The 22,908-nt window shown below is 39.4% G+C and overlaps 1 protein-coding gene across 6 annotated transcripts in view; it reads left to right on the forward strand.

Moving 5' to 3' along the window:
* Positions 1 to 22,908, forward strand: part of NCAPG2 (non-SMC condensin II complex subunit G2) — a 35,767-nt gene that overhangs the window by 6,017 nt on the left and 6,842 nt on the right. For all 6 annotated transcript variants that reach the window (XM_083579299.1, XM_083579304.1, XM_083579300.1 and 3 more), the window contains exons 6-24: positions 339 to 473; positions 1,175 to 1,269; positions 1,947 to 2,016; positions 3,013 to 3,099; positions 4,454 to 4,549; positions 5,883 to 6,008; positions 6,633 to 6,812; positions 8,283 to 8,435; positions 10,630 to 10,852; positions 11,472 to 11,575; positions 13,134 to 13,307; positions 14,241 to 14,311; positions 14,497 to 14,650; positions 14,891 to 15,064; positions 16,170 to 16,283; positions 16,387 to 16,530; positions 17,545 to 17,644; positions 19,763 to 19,947; positions 21,588 to 21,734. In XM_083579299.1, the coding sequence (XP_083435425.1) occupies positions 339 to 473; positions 1,175 to 1,269; positions 1,947 to 2,016; positions 3,013 to 3,099; positions 4,454 to 4,549; positions 5,883 to 6,008; positions 6,633 to 6,812; positions 8,283 to 8,435; positions 10,630 to 10,852; positions 11,472 to 11,575; positions 13,134 to 13,307; positions 14,241 to 14,311; positions 14,497 to 14,650; positions 14,891 to 15,064; positions 16,170 to 16,283; positions 16,387 to 16,530; positions 17,545 to 17,644; positions 19,763 to 19,947; positions 21,588 to 21,734 (2,532 nt within the window). The remainder of the gene's footprint in view (positions 1 to 338; positions 474 to 1,174; positions 1,270 to 1,946; positions 2,017 to 3,012; positions 3,100 to 4,453; positions 4,550 to 5,882; positions 6,009 to 6,632; positions 6,813 to 8,282; positions 8,436 to 10,629; positions 10,853 to 11,471; positions 11,576 to 13,133; positions 13,308 to 14,240; positions 14,312 to 14,496; positions 14,651 to 14,890; positions 15,065 to 16,169; positions 16,284 to 16,386; positions 16,531 to 17,544; positions 17,645 to 19,762; positions 19,948 to 21,587; positions 21,735 to 22,908) is intronic.

Genomic DNA, 22,908 nt, shown 5'->3' on the forward strand with positions numbered 1-22,908 from the left:
AGCAAAGTAGGGTAGTTGCTGAGGACCTGTCCTGGCTGTTCTTTTGCAGCTTGTCTGGGCCTCCCACTACCCATGCCATTTGCTCACTTGCTCATCTGCCTGCCTGTTTTTCTTTTGCCACGTTGCAGTTTGTGTGGCCACCAGTACACAGCCATGTGAACTGCAGCATGGCAACATTTTTTCTTACAAAAATATTATAGAGTAAGAAACTTGTAATTAATTTGTGCTTGAGCTAATTGATACTGTAAGCTCCAGTGCTTTGGTGCATATCGCATGACTGAAAGATGTCTCTCACCTCATAATCCTCACACACAAATGCAATTGTGCATCTCCCCTAGGGTGTGGATATAGTCCGTCTATGGCATCTTCACCGGGCTTTACTATGTTTTGATTATGACTCAGAGGACAGTAATGAAGTGAAAGATTTGTTACTCAGGTGCTTTATGAGTATTGGCCATATTAAAAAAGAAGAGGTAAGTGTGCTTTTTCTAAATATATCTTCTCACTGTTTTAAAATTATTGGGTGATAAGTTGATGCCTACAAAAAATAAAACAAGTCTTAGGGAGGGGGAGCATAGAATTTCTATTTCTCACAAGGTATGTATGTTCAGCAACCTGATGAATGCAGGATATCTACTTGCCTTCTACCCCATTCTTTGAAGAAAATAGTTAAGACCTACTTGTTTTGATTTTTTGGGGGTGCGGGAATTCTTTTGCTTGTTTGGCTACAGATGTACTGGGTTTTGGAAGGTTGTTTTCTGGTCAAACATACTGGAGAAGTGGACCTGTCACCCTCCATATGTTATTGGCCTCCAGCTCCCATCAGCTGACGGCTAAAGTCCAAAACCATCTGGAGGGCTGCAGGTTTCCTACCCTAGGATTACTTATGCTGTGTGTGGGTTTTGTTGCTTTTAAAGAACTTGGTTTCAATTGTGTGTTATGCTGCTGTAACATTTGAAGTATTTTGTTAGCTGCCTTGAATACATGTTGTGCAGTGCAATCCCATCAATGTTTACTCAGAAGTTGTCTTCTGTTCAAAGAATCTTGCTGTTAAGAAAGTGAGAATGTAGTATATTACAGCCGTAAACCCTATGAATGTCACATTACTTAGTTGTGAATATTAAAAAGCCCATTTGGCTATTTGTGAAGTTGCCTTGCCTTACATCTCTTTCAGGGGAGAAGATTCCTGAGTTTTCTTTTCACATGGAACGTGAACTTCATTAAAATGATACATGGGACTGTTAAAAATCAGCTGTTGTGTTTTCCTAGGTATGTTGGACTGAAGACACTTGCTACCACTTTGTTTTATGCTTGAGGTCATGCCCATACCCCATACCCCAAAATGTGTATAGGTAGATAATATAGTGGGGCCATAAAACTATTAGGGAAAATACATTCATATCCTAAGACATCATTATATATCTTAAGTGCCAGGCAAAAACTTTCTTCTGTAACCAGACCTTTGTCTATCTATGGCCTTTTAGAAGGGGGTGGGATGTTTTAAATGTATGTCTCAGTTTCCTCTCTGTTTTAATGTATCTATGTGGGCTTTTTTTTGCTCATTTAATGTTTGTATGTTGCTCTGGGTAAGATAAAGATGATGATGATGATAATAATAATAATAATAAGGATTCAGTTTCTGCCTCTGTCCATATCTGCCTCTGTCCATTACAAGAAGGTTTCAGAACCCTTTGCCTGTTGTAGCTTATTAGAGTGGCCAGATTAGGGCTGAGTGAATTGTGGAGGTAATAAATGCCTCTTGAAGGTATGTTCTCAACAGTTATTTTGTGAGGTCTGTTCTAAAGGAATCATCACTTGAACCAACTGAGCTTGGTTGTGCAGTCTTGACGCAGAGTGCATGGTGACATAGTGACAACTTAACTCAAAATAGTTACTAGCCCTAGACTGTTTCCTAATCTTAATTATATCTTCATTTACTAATGCAGGTCCCTGATGACACACATTGCTGAGGTTTATTTCAGAGCCTGGAAGAAGGCTTCAGGGAATGTACTGGAGGTATATTGTTTCAAAGTTGCTACTTGTCTTTGTTCTTAAAAGTGCTGGCACTCTAAATCTTGAAGCCAGTGTAGGTAGAGGCAACCAGATTGTGTACATATCACAACTGCAAGCAAGCGAGGTGAAAGGCCGCCTTTACTAGACACTTAGCAGAAAGATCAGTTGTAAATAAGAGCACTGATACTGACATATCCAAGAGGTGTATGGATCTTCTATGCTAAGTAGTCAGTCTTTCTTTGTGGAGGAACAGTTATTTTCAGGAGGACTGATACAGCATTCATTATCTTCAGTAGACAATTCACGTGAAGACTCAGTGGCCTAAGCTCTATTTGCATTAGCTCCATTCACAGGCAGCTGGCAGTTGGATGGAACTACTTCTGCAGGGAGCAAGACACTGGGAAACTAGGCTCTTGTCAATACAGCTCAAGGTGCCAAACCACAATAGCATTAAACAATTATAACAAAAAATAGATCATCAGAATAAAAATACAGAAAATATAAGCCGCCAATTAAAAAACAGCGTGATCAAACAGCCTCCAGCAATTTGAAACAATTCAGTAAGTAGGAGAGATTAAAAACCACTTTTGATTCCCAAAGCCTTCCTGTAAAGAACGTTTTGGCAACCTGACTGAAAACTGTTAAATTGGGATTCAGGCAACCCTCCCATAGGAGCCAGTGCCAGAGTGCAGGTGCAGCCACAAGAAAGTCACTCTGCTTGGTCCCTACTAAATGTACTTCTGGCTCTAGGACACATAGGATGGCCTCTGTTGAAGATCTTGGTAGGCAGTTGGTCCTGTGCAGGAGAAAGCATGTCCTTCAGATATACTGGCCTCAAACTGTAAACCCATTACATACATCAAACTGTAATGGGTTTTGAAGACAACACAGGCATTTAGAATTTGGCTCAGAGACAAGTTAGAAGTCAAGTGCAGTTGCTTCAATAACTTTGCCCTAATTTTTCATATTGATGAGGATGTGTATTTGTTCTTATTTTAGGTGATTGAACATTGTTGCATTCAGGATTTCATGCATCATGCAATTCACCTCCCCAGGAACTCTCCATTAAACTCTAAAGTGCGAGAGGTGCGTTGATATTCATGTTAAACCAGTGGCTTTCAGAATTCCTATATTTTCCCTTTCCACACTTTTGCTTTGCAGGGTGATCCCCCAGAACACATATTGTTCTCTCCTGAAGCTGTTCACAGCAAGAGAAGTGGCAAGCTGTCTTTTAGAAAAACTTCTCCAGCATTGAGGAACCCAGTAATTAACAATAATATTTGTTTTGTGCATTGATATTCTGCCTTTCCTAGAAGGAGCTCAAGGCAGCATGCATAGTTCTACCCTCTCATGCTCACAACATCCATGTAAAGTAGATTAGGCATAGAGAGCTCGATTCACAAATGACCATACACTGGTTTATAAGCCATGGGATGATGGTGCAAATCCTCCTGTTGCAACTGGCCTATTACTTGCTGAACCTCATGGCTGAGTGAGAATTTGAATCTAGGTTTCCCCAGTCCTAGTCTAGCCCTCTAACCCAGAGCTTTCCAAACAGTGTGTTGCAACACGATAGTGTGTCAGCTGCAGTGTGCAGGTGTGTCACGCAAATGCTCCTCCTGGGGCTGGAAAGGGGTTAGTTAAACTCTGGTTTGCTAGTAAAACTGCGTTACTGTGTTGCAAAATGATGCATGCTTAAAAAGTGTGTCACCACTCTGCTCTAACCATATAATAACAAATGATTTAATTTGAAAAGTATCTGTTCTAATTGTTATTGTGTGTCACAAAAGCATTGTTACTTTTTCTGAAACCTCAGTTTCAGAACTACTCTGACTTAACCAGACTACTCTGGGGGTGGTGAATAGGATCCAGCTGGCAGGCCAGATCCCGAACTTGCCCACTCTTGGATGGGCCCTTTTTGATGGGTACATGGGGCTGCCCACCTGTCCATCACCTGCCATCACTATGATGGGAGGCAGGGTTGCTCCTAAATGAGCATTTAATTCCTATTGGGTACAGTACAAATAGTTGTGTGGTTCTTTTGCTCTATCAGTTGCTAATTGAAATGTCTACACTCTTCATTCTTTCCAATATTCGTGAGTATCATGTGGTCAAAGCATCTTCATAAGGAAAACACTTTTTAAGCATAGCATATAACAGCTGTAACCGATGGTGCTCTCCAGATGTTGGAGTCCTATCAGTTCCAACTAGTATGACCAGTGGTCAAGGATGATGGGAATTGTAGTCCTGCATCTGGAGGGCATCACATTGGCTGTCCCTAGCATATAAGATCATCTATGGTTGTCTGCTTACACAAACCACAGGAATTCTTATTTTGCAAAAGCTAATCACTGGATAAAAGGAGTTGTATTTCTCAAATAGCCCATGAAATGAAGTGACTAACTTCCTGCATCCTTTGCATTTATTTTCATTTTGTCAGTTGCTGATCTATTTCCACAAACAAAACAAATGTCGCCAGGGAGTTGAAGAAGTTGTTTATAGACTTTATCAACCAATTCTTTGGAGAGCATTGAAGGTAATTGTTTAAAATGTTACCTATCATCTTTGCGGATATTTTTACATCAAGATTGTTGAAAAGGAGTTGAAAAATAATTGGACCTTTTTTAAGGTAGCTTCCAATATTCTTCCGTGTTGTAAGTCACCACTGGCCAAGCCTAGTCAAGCATCGATCTGACAAAATAGATGGTGCATACTCTCTTCTGTGCCAAGTACCACTACAAAGCTGCTCTCGGTTCAGAAGGGGGTCTTCCTGTAAATAAGGATTCAACTTGTTTTGCATAGGGTGGCACTCCCCTTCATGGAGTGAAGATCCTCCAGAATCTGGCTTTGCTTCTGAGTTTGAATATATAGTGGTACCTCAGGTTACAGATGCTTCAGGTTACAGACTTCGCTAACCCAGAAATGGTACCTCGGGTTAAGAAGTTTGCTTCAGGATGAGAACAGAAATCGTGCAGCAGTGGTGTGGCAGCAGCGGGAGGCCCCATTAGCTAAAGTGGTGCTTCAGGTTAAGAACAGTTTCAGGTTAAGAACGGACCTCCAGAACGAATTAAGTTCTTAACCCGAGGTACCACTGTAATTTTATTTTTGCTTTGTGAGTCACCCAGATAACTTTTGTTATGGTGTGGCTGTATGGAATTAGTAAGAAAGCAAATAATACATAAAATATAAATTTAATAAAAGAAGAAGAAGAGGAAGAGGAAGAAGTTCAGATAATGGCTGTGGACGGGTTTGCTTTTGCCCAGGTCCAGCTGGTGCACCTTTTTACTTTTTTACAAGAGTATATGATTGCTTTTACCTTGACGTGGAACCACAGAGAGAGCTCTGCTTCTGAAGAACTAGCTCTTTGCACGTATTTGTTAAGCACTATTGTGCAGATAAATGCGCCATCAGGTGCCTGCTAGCTTAGAAGCAGCTAGCATATTTAGCCATAATAAGTAAGATCCCTTGCCTGCTGCTGTGTGGAAAGGGAAGAAAAGTCTAGTGTAGTTGCCATTTACTTAAAGGTCTGAAACGGAATTATATTTTTATAATCTCATTGAGCGGAGAAAATTGAGGTAAAATGGAAGCAAAAGCTTCTGAACAGCTTGTCCTGGCTGTGTTGGAGGCGGGTTAGAAAGGGACAGGGCAAATAAGCCCGAGGCTTTCGTAGGCTCATTCGTCTAAGGTTAAACTATTGTTTATAGTTGAATTCAAATGGGACCATTAACACTGCTGCGGGTTCACACCTTAAACTCACTGTGCACCCTTGCTTTTAACAAATGGCAATGATTTAGGCATTAAGGATTTGCTTTGTCCATGGTTTATTATATAACTATAATTCACTTGACTACTTTCCTGCTTTGTAACAGGCCAGAAACTCGGAAGTCCGATCAAATGCAGCATTGCTATTTGTTGATGCATTTCCAATTCTTGATCCATCTTTTAATAAAGAAGATATGGAAAACGAAATCCAAAGGCAATTTGATGAGCTCTTTGTAAGTCTACTGTGTGTTTCTCTCCCCACCCTCCATCAAGCTAGTTTTATTTAAGGTTAGCAAAAAGTAAGGAAATCCATTTTGCTGGAAAATGGAATTGGAGACATCAGTGCTTTTTTATTTTTACTAGTAGCTGTCTTGCTTTATTTTGAGCTTTTCAGCATCTTCGTAATTACAAAGCAACCTAAAAGTAGAAAAACTGAAAACATAGTGACATATCATCTAGCCTGATAAGAACCTATCAGAATAGTGAAAGCCAATTGCTTCTCTCTTCCTCTTCCCTTCAATACTAGAATATAATGTTATTGTTTAAATGTACATACACATTTATTTGGATCATTGGCTCCCACAGAAACTTAAATACTGTAAGATTAAAATATACATTGGTAATGAACATTTTAGAACAAGAAATCACTGTATTGATGAAGACATACTTTAAAGCCCATATAGGTGGAAAATATAGACATGGAAGAACTCACTTAAGTGTTGCATTTCTGAAAATATCAAAGGCATCATCCCTTGATAAGGTCTCCTTCACAAACTGTCAAATGTGAGCTGTTCAGCTGCACAGAAAACTGAATGGAAATTGTGACTTAATATTCTTTATTTTCCCCCTGTTTCTAGACTCTCTTAGGAGATCCTCAACCTCTAGTCCGCTCAACAGGTGTGCTTGGTGTTAGTAAAATAGCATTCAAATATTGGGAGATGATTCCTGCAAATGTGCTTGCTGATCTCTTAAAAACTCTAATTGAAGATCTTTCTTTTGATGCAACTTCAGCTGATGTTAGATGCTCTGTTTTTAAAGTAAGTGCTTTCACAACAAAATGAAGTGTCTCTTCTTTTAGTGATTAGTTTCTCATTGGCTTGGTTCAAATGTCACTTAGCACAGGTAAGCATGACTATGTTTTAGAGGTAAACACATAGTGTGCTGTGCACAAGGCTAAACTCACAGATACTTGGTTTCTCTCCTTGCTGCTCCCAGGAACTAAGGCATGGTTAGCATTAGAGTTGCATCCAAGCCCAGGCCTGCAATTTCTTCTCCAAACTCAGAGGAGCAGGTTCTTAGCTTGGGGGTACTGCTTGATTGACATTGTCACTGCAGACAGGCCCATGTGGCCTCCGTGGTAGCCATTCCTGGATCAGGAATGACTTAGCCACAGTAACCCATGTTCTCATAACCTTACTTTTAGACCATTTTAATGTGCTCTACTTAGAATTACTTGTGAAGTTATTTGGGACAGATGGAGGTGTTTGGGGTCATTTTTGTTTTTCTTGCTGTACTTTAGTGATGGATTGATATAATTATTTCTTAAATGTTACAGCTGCATGATTTTAATGTGCCGTTGAATTTTTGTGGTTTTCATTTGTGTTTCATTGTGTCCAGGGATCTTTCAATGCAGGATAGTTTAAAAATTGATTAAGCACACTGTTTTGCTTTCATTTTGCTTGCTGAAAAAGTTGGCTTTTCTCAATGCGCAACTCAGAAATGTGTTGAGTGGTTTTGGAGCGATCTCTTCTTTTGTGGGCAATTTGATGCAAGGCTCAGCCGTTCCCTCCACCCTGCCACTGAGCAGTGTGTAAAGGGCAGGTTTGAATTTCCTCTCAGAGCTCCTCCACTCCACCTACCCCCCACAACACACACTGCTCAGCTATGTAGAGGAAGGCAGCTTGGCAGCCAGGAAAAAGTGGCCTGGGAAAAGGCAGGGCCCAGAGGAGAGGCTGAAGAGCAGGCTACAAGACAGTAGTTCCCAAGCTCTGCTTTATAGCCAATGCTATTCCCTTTTAAAAATAAGCTTTGAAATAGTTGGCACGCAAAGATCATGCTGCTGATTAGTGATGAGCTTGTTAAAACAGGGTACTTCTGATTGGAATGAGAAAACAATCTTAATAACTAGAACAATTCTGTAATAGTAAAGTTCTCCAGAGCAGAAATGTTTGCTAACCTAATCATACCTTAAATTGGAATAAAAACATCAGTAGATGTACCAAACCTTTGAAATGCTTCTATTCTGCATAAATATATTTGCTGTCTTTGTTCCAGTTCAGCAGCACATCCCTAGAAGGAATATTAATAGGACAATTTTTATATGCACAACATATACCACTTTGCATTTAAATGGCATGTTTTAATAAAACGTGTTTCCTTGCTTTTTGTCATTCTCCAGAGCCAGTTCTCTAAGCTGCATGTGGTTAGCAATTAGAATAGTTTCAGTTCTGTATTCCCTGCTTTCTTGTGATAACCTTTTATTGGTCTTTTTCTTTTCTCTCTTGCAGTGCTTGCCTATAATTTTGGACAACGTACTAACCCACCCATTATTGGAACAGCTCCTGCCAGCCCTGAAATACAATCTCCATGACAATTCGGAGAAAGTTAGAGTGGCTTTCGTTGATATGTTGCTGAAAATTAAGTCTGTCAAGGCTGCTAAGGTAGGATAAATTAGGTTTGCTAGGCTGCAGACAGGCTGCATAGAACTAGGCAATTTATTCTGAAAGATGTACATTCATCAGTACTGCAACAATCCTAAAAGAATAGGGGTGCAGGTAACCTATTAACACTTCACTCCAAACTATTTACTATTGTTGTATTTTAAACTAATCAGTGCCTTAAAAATGCCGGTTTCTTTTTTGCAGTTTTTCTGGCAATTATCTTGATTGTATGTCCAGCAGTTGTATTCTGTTATTTCCTGATTATTTTCAAACATAAGTTACAAATTATTGGTACTTTGTAGCTGCAAAAATAAACTGCCCCTAATTGGAAAAGATGTGAGAACTCAACTGGACATTAGCTGGATACCAAGAGCTGGGATGTTGCTGAATTGTTTAGGAAGAAATAGAACCAGAAGGGACAACTGTATTCCAACAGCTTTTAGGAAATATGAAGATATTAGTTTAGAATCAAATTGGATAAGAAGATCTATGGTCAATAATATCATCGTATGTCTGTGATCTGTTGTGTGCTTTATTTATTCCTATGTTATTTACAATAAAACTAATAGAAGCCTCTGGGGGTGGGGGCTTAGAAAAGTACTTTATTTCTATTGTGTCTGCACCAGCAGCTCTTTCGTTGATTTTTTGGGGGTGTGCATTTGCTGGAATATACATATGATGATGAGGACTTGGATTTTAATAAGGGAAAAAAAGGACATTCCTTGCACATGTACTGATAAACTCACACTGATATTTGAAAAAAGGAGAGTTTATTTTTCAGGCACACGTTGCTATACATACCTATAAGTAATGGTTAAGCAATGTGCCATTTGATTCCCTTCCCCACTAGCAAGATTCCAAAATTACAAAGTTTTCACATTTATAAGGCTGTATAATACACTGGATTGATGCAATTTATATTCTTTTAATTATTATTTAAACAGTATAATATATAATAATACTTAATTTTCAGTTGATTTATTTGAATTCATTAAATTTCTTTGAACCTGCTAATCATTATAAAGTTAATGCTCAATTTATAACTGTCTAAACTCAGTCCTGGGCTCCTTATACTGTAGTTTTCTTGCTTTTTCAATATTGTTAGTTTTATAATCCAAATTTTCCTTATCATTCTATTTACTCAGGCCACACATTATAATATATAATGCTGCTTCTTGATAGAAGGTGGCAGATTTTACATAATTCAGTAAGCAGAGTAAAGGGTCTGCCGATGTGTCAATTGAAAGCTGGCCATGTTCCTTATAAGTATGTTCAGATGTTAGTACCTTTTTAAAGCACTGCTGACTTCTAGGCTAATTTGACCATTGCTACTTGCCCTTTATGTGTGGCAAGATCAGGAATGAGCCTTGAGCTCTTCCTTTCTGCTCTTACCTATGGTCAGAGAAGTGAATGCAATTATTTGCAAGCTCTCCTGACCCTGGATATGGAACCTGTTTCTCCTTTAGCATCCATAGTCATGCTTAGATAAATGGAGTCTCTTTGTTGGCACTTCTGCACCTGTGGGAGGAAGAACAGGCCCATGGCCCATTCCTAACGGTGCTGAGAAGAGGGAAGAGAGAAGAGAGAAAAGGGAAGAAATATCCAAATAGCTGTTCAGCTGTGATACAGGTTTCCCAGTTTCAACCTGCTGCAAAAAAGCGTTTTCATACTCATGCAAGTGTGTTGAGACCACTGTGTGTACAATAACTGCATGCATAAGATCTTCTGCTCCCTGCTCTGTTTTTAACCCCAATAGTTTGCCCGGAACTGCCACAATAAAGATGTGGCATTCTGTTCCCAGAAGCCTTATCTAAACTCCATAGATTGGATGCAGACAGAGGTAGATAACAAGGTGTGATACAGGACAAGGACAAATTGGAAGGGGGGCTAGTTGATTTTAACATTGTCTTTTTACATTGTTAGAGCCTGCATAGGTTTGTGGGAACAATTTGTAACCTTTATGGTAAAGGACGGGTAAGAAATAATAATAGTATTGACTAGCAGAAATGCTGAAAGGTTGAGGCTGTGATGATCCAGGGGGGGATTTGTAAAGGAATGTTTTGAACAGAGATTTTAGAAAAAGCATCATGTGAAAAAAGGCAAAATGGGATTATTAGATAATGTAATCATGATAACTTTTTTCTTCCTCTTCCTCACCTCCACACTGCCCTGCTCCAAATTCCTCACAAATCAGTTCTGGAAAATCTGTCCTATAGAGCATCTCTTAACTCGCCTTGAGATTGATTCACGGCCTGTGTCCCGGCGCATAGTAAATCTCTTGTTCAGCTCTTTCATGCCCATCGATCAACCGGAAGAAGTGTGGTGTGAGCGCTGTGTCACACTAATCCAAATGAACCCAGCAGCGGCTAGAAAGTTCTACCAGTATGCTTATGAGTACACCAGCCCAACCAACATAGGTAAAGTTCTGGAGAGCTAATGGCTTGGTTTATAATAAAGAATCTATGAGCAAAAGTATTGTGTAGTAGCTCTTACTGTAAATGCTCGTAGGCCAGTAGCTGCTTCTGAAAATTCTGTGCCAAATTATAAATGCCGGGAAGGGAGAGAGAGAGAGAGACCTATATGGGGTTTTTATTCTTATTGCTACCTTTTATATGCATGCATTATGTATCTACTTGGCTTATTTATTTTTAAATGGAGATCGTACTTAACTCCCTCCTCAGTGCATAGCCATTGAGTGATACAGGGTGTTAACTTCAGCCACATTTAAATAATTTATTTTTATTTTATATTAAAATATATAGCCATGAAGATGCTCAAGGCCATTTACAAATCAATTAAAAACACTAGCAAGAAATAGAATGAATAAAATATTAAGCTCTAACCAGCACCGTGTTTTATCATTAAACTGTTTTCATTTTTATATTTTGTTTACATTGAAGACTTTAAATGTTTAAATTTACTCTTTTTTTTTGAATGTAAGTAATGATTCGGTTGACTGCTTTGTTGCCCACTACTTTAAATTGTTCCTGTTTTACACTATCTTTCACAATTGCACGCTTTGTTCTTTAATTTTAGCTAAATTGATGCTTACCATTCAGAGCTGTTTGAATGCCTGTATCCGGCAGGGATTAAAAGCATCTGACAGCGATGATGAAGACAGTGAGAAAGAGAACATGAGTGTAAGAATGCAACACAGTTTCTAAGATAAAAATGCTAATTAGGAGAATAAGATGATGTCTACGAACTTGGATCAGTATTGTCTACACTGACTGGCAGTGGCTTTCCATGGTTTCAGACGGGGTGTTCCCAGCCAGGGATTGAACTCGGGACCTGAGCCTTTCTTCTGTCTTGCTCTTTGGGGCAAAATATAGAGGACAACTGTTCACTGTTTCACCTACCAAGAGTGTTCCTTGGTGCTTGATGTGGGATGTGATGTTCCCCAGTTGCAGCACAGCTGCTAAACCAAGGTTTGGCTTAGTGTGTTGTCCAAACCTAGAAAACTAGTTAGTAGGACAGACCAGAAAGGAGCAAAGCAGCTGCAAGTTCCTATCTAGGAGCCAGTACACTCTGTCCTAGTAGGCTATGTTATCCTTACTGTGGAACCAGGCCTGTGTGAGGTGTGTTCACTCTGTACCATATTGATTATTTCTTGGACTGTCAGCACCTGAACCAGATTTAAACTATAATTTCGTTCTGGCAGCTAAATTTCTGGCAGCTAAATTGCTAACCCATAAACTGCTACAATGTTTGTATATTCATCTAGGCCAGGGGTGGCCAAACCTGGACCTCCAGATGTTTTGGGACTACAACTCCCATCATCCCTAGCTAACAGAACCAGTGGTCAGGGTGATGGGAATTGTAGTCCCAAAACATCTGGAGGGCCGAGTTTGGCCACCATTGGTCTAGGCATTTTCTAAAGTAAAAAATAAATTCATAAGAAGTATTACTTGGGTTGGGAGCTGCCCAGAGTGGCTGGGGAAACCCAGCCAAATGCTCGGGGTATAAATTTTATTATTATTATTATTATTATTATTATTATTATTATTATTATTATTATTTATTATTATTACTATTACTGTGTTTTCTTTAGGCTTTCTTTTGCAGTCTCTGGAAAGGCTTGCTTTGAAATGCTGGTTTCCCTCGCTCTACCTGGCCCCACATTCATTTTTCAGGGTCCTCCTCTTGTTTCTGTATCTCCAGCTTCTATCAATGCCTACCAGCCCTGACGCCTATGTTCTCCTACCACTGTTGGTGGCAGTATGCGTCTGAATGTCAGTCGCTGGGGATCACAAGTTGGGAGAGAACTGTTGCTCTCAGGTCTTGCTTTTGGTATTCCCATATGCATCTGGTTGGCCAGTGGGAGAACAGAATGCTGGACTAGATGGGCCATTGGCGTGATCCAACGGGTTCTTCTTATGTTCTGTGTTGCGTTTGGGAATTCTAAGGCAATAAAATCTAGATTCTAGGATGCTAGTTTTCAATGGGTATTATTACATGATCTAAGAAAAAAACCAGTTAATGTTCATTTCCCCCTTGATTCCTGGAACACTGGCCCTCTCAGATAATGGCAAACTTCTAAAATTGCTTTCTTTCTAAAATCCCTGACAACTTCTGTTGTATTAACATACACATGAGTGCAAGAAGGCTCGTTCCATTTTTTAAAAAGCCTATAAGCCTAATTTGAGATGCACTGTGCAAGAGAAATTGCATAATAATCCTCACTTGTTTACATTTCAGGTGCCACATAATGTGTTGTCAGTTGATGACATACCTTCCATGGCAGGCTTACTTGAAATAATTGTAATTCTGTGGAGAAGCATTCAAAAACCACTTAATCGCAACGAAGGAGCCAAAAACCATATTGTCCGAAAATTTGCTTCTGTACTATCTGAATATTTAAAAGTGTTTAAGGTAAGTCTCCTGTGAGGTACACTTAAAATTCCTATAGATGGATTGGATGCAAAGGTTTCATTCTGTTTGTGGAAAGGGTACAATTACAAACAGAACAGCCCCCTTGAACTTCAACTCACAGTAACACTTATCTCACAAGCTTTATTCTGTGGCCCCTTGTCCCTCACCAGGAATGGGGGAAAGAATGCAAAGGTATTAAAAACAGAAAGAAGGAACTTGCTTGGGTTTTTGTGTAGAGGGAATACAGTAGGAATAAGAGAATTCTGTGAAGTACAAGACAATCAGTTCATCATCATTGTAATAATTATTATTACTATTATGAATTACATTTGTATACCACCCTTCATCCAGGGATCCTAGGGTGGTTCATAACAGATCATTAGACTGAAGAACTGCAGTACATGCATCCAACATCCTGTAGATAAGAGAAAGGGTTGGAAATTTTGCAAATGTGTTGTTATTGGTCTGCCTCTGTATTTGCTCTAAAACATTAAATCATAACGTTGCTGTAACTTTAAATGCATGGATGCTCTTTCAGTTTTTATATATATAAATGTATTCATATGGAATGTTTGTCATTCATAGATCTCAATGATCAGAGATTCGTTTTATTCCGTGCTGTTCAAAACTGTAAAAAATGCACTGGGAAGTACAACAGTAAACATATTCAAGCCAAATGTACATAAGATCTAACAGCATTGCTAGTTTATATTTGTAGCACAGTCTAGGTAGGCCAAACTTGTGGCAGTCAAGTATACAAGATGTACCAATATGAATCAGGCTTAATAATTCTTGACCTGACTTTTGGAGAATCTTAATGAATTAGGAACTTGCTGTGAAAATGGAGGGGCACCATTTGGTTCTCTTTGTAAGTGGCCTTGTTTACCAAATGTTTAGAAATTCCTTATTAGACTGTTCTTTGTTTTAACCTAGGATGATCGTTGTGTGTCACCAATAATTGTCCTTGCATCTTTCATGACTCCTGCTGCTATTCCTACATTCAGGTATTTATGTATTTAGTTATAGTTGCAAATGTGGATAGAAACTTTTCCTGTCAACTGTGTGCCATGCAGATTTGATTCTAGTAAGGATTATTTTGATCCATAGGCATGTTGAAAAGTTGTGTAGGCTTTTGAGGTAACCTTATATACTTAAATGGCTAACGTGCCGTGTTTGCATTTGTTTCTAGTTGTGGTGTGGTCTCTAAACTGAAGAATCTGGAAAATGGTGCCACTGAAAACCAATACTCTTCCCTGCTTGACTGTCTGTGTCGTTGGGGGAAAGTGGGACACATTCTTGAATTAATCTGTGATTGGATAACTGCTGAACCAGTTGGAAGAGAGGTGTGTTAAAAGTCTGGCTTTGAAACCCGGCAGAGCAAAGAGTATATTGTTAATGTAATGTTTGAAATACTGTACTGTGTTAAAAAAGAAAATAATAAAAATTATACTTTAAAAAAAGTTGGGCTTTGAATGCATTGCCTTATGCACCTTTTGTAGATGGATCATTGCTTTAGTTAACATTTTAAAATGACTTCTTCCTACTGTTAAAATATAAAGGAGCTCTTTTCTCTTTGTATTTAGAGTAATGGCACTTCTGAACGGCGAGTACGTATCCAGGAGACACATGAGTCGAAACCAGAATTGGCGCTTGATTATATGGAGTATTTGCTGACTCATTACATGAATCGGGAATGTCTCCTGTCACTCCCCAAAGAGAAGCTGGACCATCTTTTGAAAGCTCTTGAAGCTGCAAAGGTTAGATTTCACTCTCCCACAGTATTGTATGGCAATCTGAACAGTGGCGTAGCGTGGGGGGTGCAGGGGGGGCCGGCCGCACCGGGCGCAACATCTGGGGGTTAGGGTTAGGGGGCACAAATCCACGGGTTAGGGGGCGCAAATCCACGGGTTAGGGGGCGCAAATTACTTGCCTTGCCCCGGGTGCTGACAACCCACGCTACGCCACTGAATCTGAATTAATGCCCGCAAGTAACATATAAGGTTTTCTGCTGTTATCTACCTTGTGGATATCTTTCTCTGCTCCATAATCATCCAGTAAACCTTTGAAGCAACTTATTCCAACAAAATGTAGCCTTCATATGTTGCCTAAGAGTTCATCTTTTATTGTGGGTCAAACTGATGTAAAAATCTTCATCTCTGTTCAGAATGCATACATAGTGTTATCAGACTATGTCAGTTCAGATTAACATTGCTTGATAATAATGGTCAAAGATTTCCAAAAGATAAATGATATATGATAATTATACTTCTGTTCTTCTATATTTGCTCCAACCTGGAACTTTGCATTTGCAAGGAGCAGCAGGATTGTGCAGATTACTTAATACAGGAACTACCATGAGAAAGACCTTGACTACAGTGATGTGTCTGTATTTCCTCACAAGCACAAGCCTTTTTGTCTCTTATTGTGCAAGCTCTGTAATAAAATGGAGCAGTTTGAACAGGATGATGCAATGCATGCTAATATATGCTTGCTGGAGCGACACTTAAACTAGGTTAAGTGTCAATATGTGGCAATATGCCAGATGGGCGATACTGGCCATTTACTTCAGGTGTATGGATTAACATTTTATTTGAGGGTGAGCATCCAGTGCATCATCAGAATTGGGTAGCTAGGTTGCCTAGTGTAATTTTCTCAATGGAATGAACAATTAGCCTCTTTTGTATTGGTTTGTGGTTCATGTTGTCAGTTCTGGAGATCATTCTAGCTTCACACTATTTTGCTTATGTGTGTGATGGCCAGGAATGTAACCCCCGCATAAGATGTGAATTACCTGTACTTGTAAATATCCTCCACTCCTCAAAATCTCTTGTTTTCTTCCTAAGTATGATTTTTACATTTCAGGATGTTCTAGGCTCTTCTAGTAGAGGATCTGATGCAAGGCCTCCCTTTTACCCTGCAACTGCACTGAGAGCCTTCAGTCTGTATTGCAGATTAAATATACATCTTCAATATAAGGTACTGTCATGTCAAGAGTTGCTCTGCATTTGAACAGCAATAGCTCTCAAAATCTGAATATATTATATCACATATTTGTGTGCTTCTGTTTTCATCTTAACAGTTTGCCTCTGAAGGGCAGGAGTACCTGTCAGCTTTGGAGAAAGCAGGAGCTTGGATAGAAAGTAGCATTCTGCCTGCTTTTGAAATAGATGAACAGGAAGGCAACATAGAACAGCCCAGTGAAACCTCTCAGCTGGTGGTTCAGGTAAAATGTATGTGCATGTTGTGGGGGTTTTCTCGTGTATTTTGAATTAGTGCAGTACCTCACACTGGCTCAATTTAGACCTCACACCAGAGAAACACAGATGCAATCCATAATTTAGAGCTGCTTGTGCTCACCTATGATTTGTTTCCTTTTACTTTATTATATTTTTATCTCACTCTTCCAAGATACTCACGGTTGCTTCACTTACTCTTCTCTTCCTTAGCTCTGTGCTCTTGTTTATGTGGCGCAACAGCCTTAAGAGGTAGACTAACTACCATGCCTATGGTTTGTCAAATTGTACAGAAACTTGTTCAAACCATGGCCTTAGACTCTGATTTGCTGACTGGCTTTCAGACCATGAGATGTCAGATCAGATGCCATGATAAATCATAGCTAAGCTTCCTTAACTGTGGTTTGATGTCTGATATCGATTGCAGGATCATTTTGTCGTTCATTTTTGGTTTTTACAAGGGTGAGTTCCTCAAGAGTTGTGCTAGTAACAGCCAGTGGAACAAAGGACTGTACAGTAGATGCTAAATCCTTCAAAGCACACTTCTGCTATTTACTTAGGAAATGCGTGATAAAACATGAGTCTGGCTTCTTAAAAAACATGTAATTTTAATATTAGCTAATCGGATGAATAAATAAACTCCCTATGTCTATAAAATAACTGCCCTCCAGCTATTCTGCTTGAAGGGTAGCACTGTAAAGTTTGTTTATTCACCTATAAAAGTTGATCCAATAGCAAGAGCCTATTAACTCTTCTTTTGGATTAAAACTGTCAAAAATGAGCTGACATTAGGGAATAGTGGATTTTTTTTAATAAAAATGACAAAAATGTTTAAACAGAAATTTTAAAAATTAAACGTATATTTCCTAGCTTGCTAACAACTTGTCATCCATTTCCTAATCTCAAGCATGCTTTAATCACAATAGATGCTTAATAACTGCATCTAAATATTAAGTACTGGTCATGCACAAAAATTTTAATAGATTTCAACTTTTCATATGTAGAATTACCTGACAGTTTGCAAAGATGTTATAGCTGTTGGCCTTGGTGATTCAGAATTTCAAGCACACCTTTTGAACTTGACCATTGTCATCATACACACAGGTATGTTTCTGGCTAATTAACACTGCCTTTTATTTTGTGTGGTTAAGATTGTTTGGCCCACAAGCCTTTAAAACATGACAAGGATTCCACATTTCCAAAATTAAAATTTGTGAAACTCTGTACTTTAAACGTTGTGTATGCACATGCATACACAGACACACACACACCAATATGCAAGGTAAACATACAAAGTAGATCCCAGAGAAAAGAAAATTAGCAACATTGGAAAAAGCATATATTGTGTAATAAAATACATATTTATAAGGGTTGCATCCGATGCCATCTGTGGGCAAGTAGAACTTTACCTTCCTCTCCTCTTCCATGCAACCCTCACAATCTTCTTTGGGGTGCTGCAAGAGGAAGGAGAGAAGTCCAATTCATATAGTGGGGCTTCACATCATGAAGTTTGCTTGTACAATACTGGATTCTGTCCAAATGGTATAAATTGTAGTAAGCTAATGACAATGTTGATACAAGTAGGTTTCTGTATGCAGTAATAACAAATAAGTTATATAATGACTGTGCAATTCAGCTGTTGATACTAAAATGAATTTTATAAATGCTGTTAGTTCTAGAAAGTACTAGTTCCAGAGGTGGGCCTGCAAGCAGTTTGTTTGTTTGTTTGTTGTGCAAGCAGTTAGATAGCAGTGACATGTCTCTGATGCAGAGAACAAAGCAAATCCAGCACAGATACTAAAATCACAGTTCAATGATTACCCTACAGGATATACCTAGTAAGATGTTGCTCTTTTAACTACTTCACCAAAATACCTCCTTTTCTGAGTGCATTAATTGGATAGTAAAGCCATAGAGCCAAAACAATTCCTCTCCTGTATTAGAAATGAGGGTCCTTTTTCAGTCTGAAAGCCGCATTGCCTTCTGGACAGCCTTCCATGGACCACGGGTCAGTGGTAGGCAGAGCAACAAATGTCAATTTTACCTTCGGTACAGTAGGCTAGTTTCTACAACCCACTCACATGCCCCTCTCTAAGCGAGAGCTTTTATCTGAGTTCATGGACACTTTTCAGTTGGGCAAAAATGCTTGGCCAGGCCACTGAGGACATATGGCCTAGGGAGACAGATTCTGAGTGCCAGAGATGAGGCTTGGAGAGCCACAGTCATTCTCCCACCCTGAGGCTCCTCGCTTCTGTCCTTTATGATGTCCACAGTGTCTATGCAGCAGCCTCCACTCTGTTGATGCACATAATTGGCAGCTTCACTATATGCTCTTCTGAATATATCATTAAGTTGACACTTGGGCAGCCCTTTGTTTCAGGCTAAGAAAGCCTATTCTTGAGTAGACTTTGGCTGCCTTTGTTTCTGGATGAATAGGCATTCTGTGTGCACATTTGCAAGAAACCAGGTAGGACACATGGCATCCATGGCATGGGTGGAAAGAGACATGATCGGGATATAGGTCAAATCCTGTTTTGCTACCTTGCAGAAAAAGAGTGTGCATAAGGTACTGAAACTTCATATAGGAGCTAAACTGGTGGGGAATACCTGTAACATTGATGTGGTTTAGTGGTTAGAGTGACTGAGTAGGACCTAGGAAGCCAAGGTTCAAATACCCACTCAGCCATAGAAACGTAGAATTGTAGACTTGGAAGGGACCCTGAGGGCCTTCTAGTCCAACCCCCTGCAATGCAGAAATTCTGCCCACAGCTGTCCCTGGATGGACTCAAACCACCAACCTTCTGGTTAACAGCCAGATACACCGACTCATTGTGCCACAGGCTCCCTGGATACCATGAAGCTTTCTGGGTGACCTTGGGCCAGTCACTGCCTCTCAGCCTAACATAGTATCTCACAGGGTTGTTGTAGGGATTAAATGGGAAAAGGGCAGAACCATGTACCTTACCTTGAGTGCCTTGGAGAAAAAGGTGAGATATACATGCAATAAATTAATTAAATCAATAAATATTGAAAGATCATAGGATCAATAACCTCCAGGAATTAATTGGCCATTAGATGGATAGATAGATAGATGGATGGATAGATAGATAGATAGATAGATAGATAAATAGATAGATAGACAGACAGACAGTTGATAGTTATATGGGGTGGCATAGCTTAAAATCTGAATTCTGATAGTTAATTTGGTTTCTCTTTGCTTAGACAGAGGCTATGTCTGCATTCCAATGATACTTGGTATCCTGAGAGAGATGGTTGAAGCTTCTTTAGCCCATAATACTGATAGCAGTGACTGGGAAGAGCTTCTTGACAATGTTCAGAAGATGTTCCAGAAGATTCTGGAATGTATGGCACTGAGACTCAGAAGACAGCGTGAAGAAGGAATCCAGGTATTTGTTGCATATGAAGTTGGCCAGCTTGTTTCTTGCCAAATGAATGACTTATTCTATCTACAATTATTGGGGAGTGAAACCTTTAAGGTGATGTGAACACTTTTCCGTTTGACAATCACTGCTGTATGGGCCAGGCACAAAAGAGTATAGATACCGTAAACTGGGAGAATAGCCTCCAAAGAGATATAGGGGTATTGATTTTTCTCTATAGCAAGGAAATGTGTGTCCCTTTGATGCCTACTTTTACTCTTAAACCAACTTTTAAAGAAAGGCAATGAAAGGCAAGAGGTCATTGCAAATAAAAAGAAACGCAGAGAAGCACACCAGTTAAAAGGAAGAAGTAACAGTATACATTTTATATATACCAACATTCTGCCCAGACAACCAAAATTACTGCATAATGAAGGGACAAAGTGGTCATTAGTTTTCATAGCAGGCTTTTCAATAGCTTTCATAGACGTTGGTGCCGTGATTTCTCCCCTGTGTCTCTGATGAAGGGCTTGCCTGAAATTCAGTGCTGGTACAAGTGTGAAAGGATGATGGACTAGCTTAAGTAGTGTCTTCAAGCTTTGCATGCCACTATTCCGAACCTGTTTCCTTATACCAACCTTGCCAGAAATGTGTTACCTCCACTTTCACTGCTACTGGACTCCTATATTTCCATTTCGTAGTGAGGTTGTTTAATCCCTTTGTCAGCATTAATTCTTAGTTTCAGTTTCATAAGGATCCATGACCCTGTTTCTTCTTGAGCCTTTTAACACTATATTGGAAAAATAATTCTGCACAGACTTTTGGAACTGGGCTGTTGATCACGATTTGGGTTGTTTCTAAGCAGCAAAGAATTGGAGCATGTTAATTAATTTTACTATTCTAAGATTTGTGTCATAGTACCAACATGGGAAAGTGCATGTACTTCCTTCCATCCTCCACTTTCTCAAACGATCTAGTGATGCTGCACTGCTTGCATGGGCTGGCTGGAACTGGGTGCGAGACTTGTTCCCTCTTCCACATGAAAGTAGGCAGTTCACCTTCAATCCTCTTTGTAGACTGCTGTTACTGGGTACATGTTTTTAAGCTGCTGCGACTTACATGAAGATTTTCTCTGCTCTAAGTTGTGCAGCTATGCCCAAATGATTAAACTCCTGTTCTCTCTGAAATTGTTATCCTTGAGGAATCTAAATCTGTTTATTCAAAGGGCTGTTTCTGACTTCTAAAGCTTAGGCCCAGGACCGCATTCTGCCGTGCAAACCCGCCCGCGTTCTGACACCTTCAGGGGAGGCCCTTCTCTTGATCCTGCCACCCTCACAGGGATGTTTGGTAGAGTGCTCTCGGACTCTGGAACTCCCATCCTAGAGAAGCTAGACTGACCCTCTTGTTCTGCTGGCAAGTTCCAACAGTTCCAAGTTCCAAGACTGTTTTATTCCAACAGGTTTTTAAATAGTGATGTGCTTTTTTTACTATCTGCATTTTAATTACTTTTTAACTACTGTATTACCTGCTATATATTTTTATGTCTTCTGTATTTTAATTGTATTTTAATTTGTGTACATTGTCTTTTGTGTTCCAGTCTGGGGAATATGCGAATATAAATAAACATAATTATAATATAATATAAAACTATTTTTTATTTGTTCTAGTTCATTCATTCTGTTCAGGAGCCTCTTCGAGAATTTGTACATGTGGTTCAGTCTTGTGCTTTGACTTGTCCAGCTGTTCACCATGGAGTCCTTTCCTCTCTGCTCGCTGCAACAGTAGTCGAGACAGGCTACACCTTGCAACACAAGGTACAAGGCTTTGTTTTGCTTTCTTTCTGAAAATGCTCTGTAAGCATGAAGGGAAAGGGAGGTATCAAGTGATCATGCACAGGTTTATTAGTGAATTGGTGCTGAGATATATTTTTTGTACTAACTTGTATACTCAGTGTATTTTATAAAAAGAATGTCACCATAAATCCAAGTTCTTATTCTTGTGAATATAAATTGCTTGCTGTTGCACTTTTTATTACAGCTATAAAACTGTGGTTCATTTTTATTGCCTAATAACCTTACCATAAATTTATTATTGTTGGAGAAACTGACTTGTCTTCAGTTTTTGGAAGAGTTTAGATATAACAACAAAAATCCAGTGCCAGTTAACATACTACCTTTCATTTATCTTAAATAATGCTCCTTTTTTTTTACCCATCTTATATACAGTTGATGGTCTAGAGTGGTGACTAATCTGTGACCCTCCAGATGTTGTAGCTTGCATCAGCCATTAGAGTCAGGAATTGTGGGAGCTATAGTTCAAACTAATGTGTACCACAGGGTTAGCTACTGCTACTATGAAGCATGCTAGGAGTATCTGTTTTCCATGGACTCTGCTTCCTAAGAGCCTTTAAAATATGTTCAAGCCCACATGTGTTCATTTCCACTCAGAAAAGCTGGATAGATTGTTCAGGGATGAGGGGGACTTCTAACAAGCATTGATTCTACCTGAACTGAAAATGTGAGTTCTGAGTGGCTCTGCCCACCTTGACCAATACCTAAAACAAGAAGTATAAAGGTGGCAGCAGCAGTGATGGGAAGAAAAGGAGAGAGTGGTGTGGAATACTTTCCAGACTTGCAGCCACTGTCTGCTGTAAGTGGGGAACCACCACTGGTCTACATGTCAAAGATTTTGGCCTCAAGGTTATTAGAAATGCTTCATGTCTCACTATCATTCTTATGGGAATTGAAATTCAGCCTGAAGGTTCTCATGGCAGTAATCCGTCACGCAAAATTACAGTGAGCAAAATGTAGAATGTTCTGCAAAACTGAAAGGCTAAAGGAATGCTTGGTCCCTATTATTACTTTGATGCTGTCAGTGACCTTTTGTAAGGTGAGACATGGGGACTAGTATCTTCCCTCCTGGTTCTTTGCTAACAACCATGAAAGAAGCATTTTAAACTGTATCTTCTTATTAGCTTTTGCCGTCTGT

This window comes from Podarcis filfolensis, assembly GCF_964270895.1.
Source record: "Podarcis filfolensis genome assembly, chromosome: 12".
NCBI lineage: Eukaryota > Metazoa > Chordata > Lepidosauria > Squamata > Lacertidae > Podarcis > Podarcis filfolensis.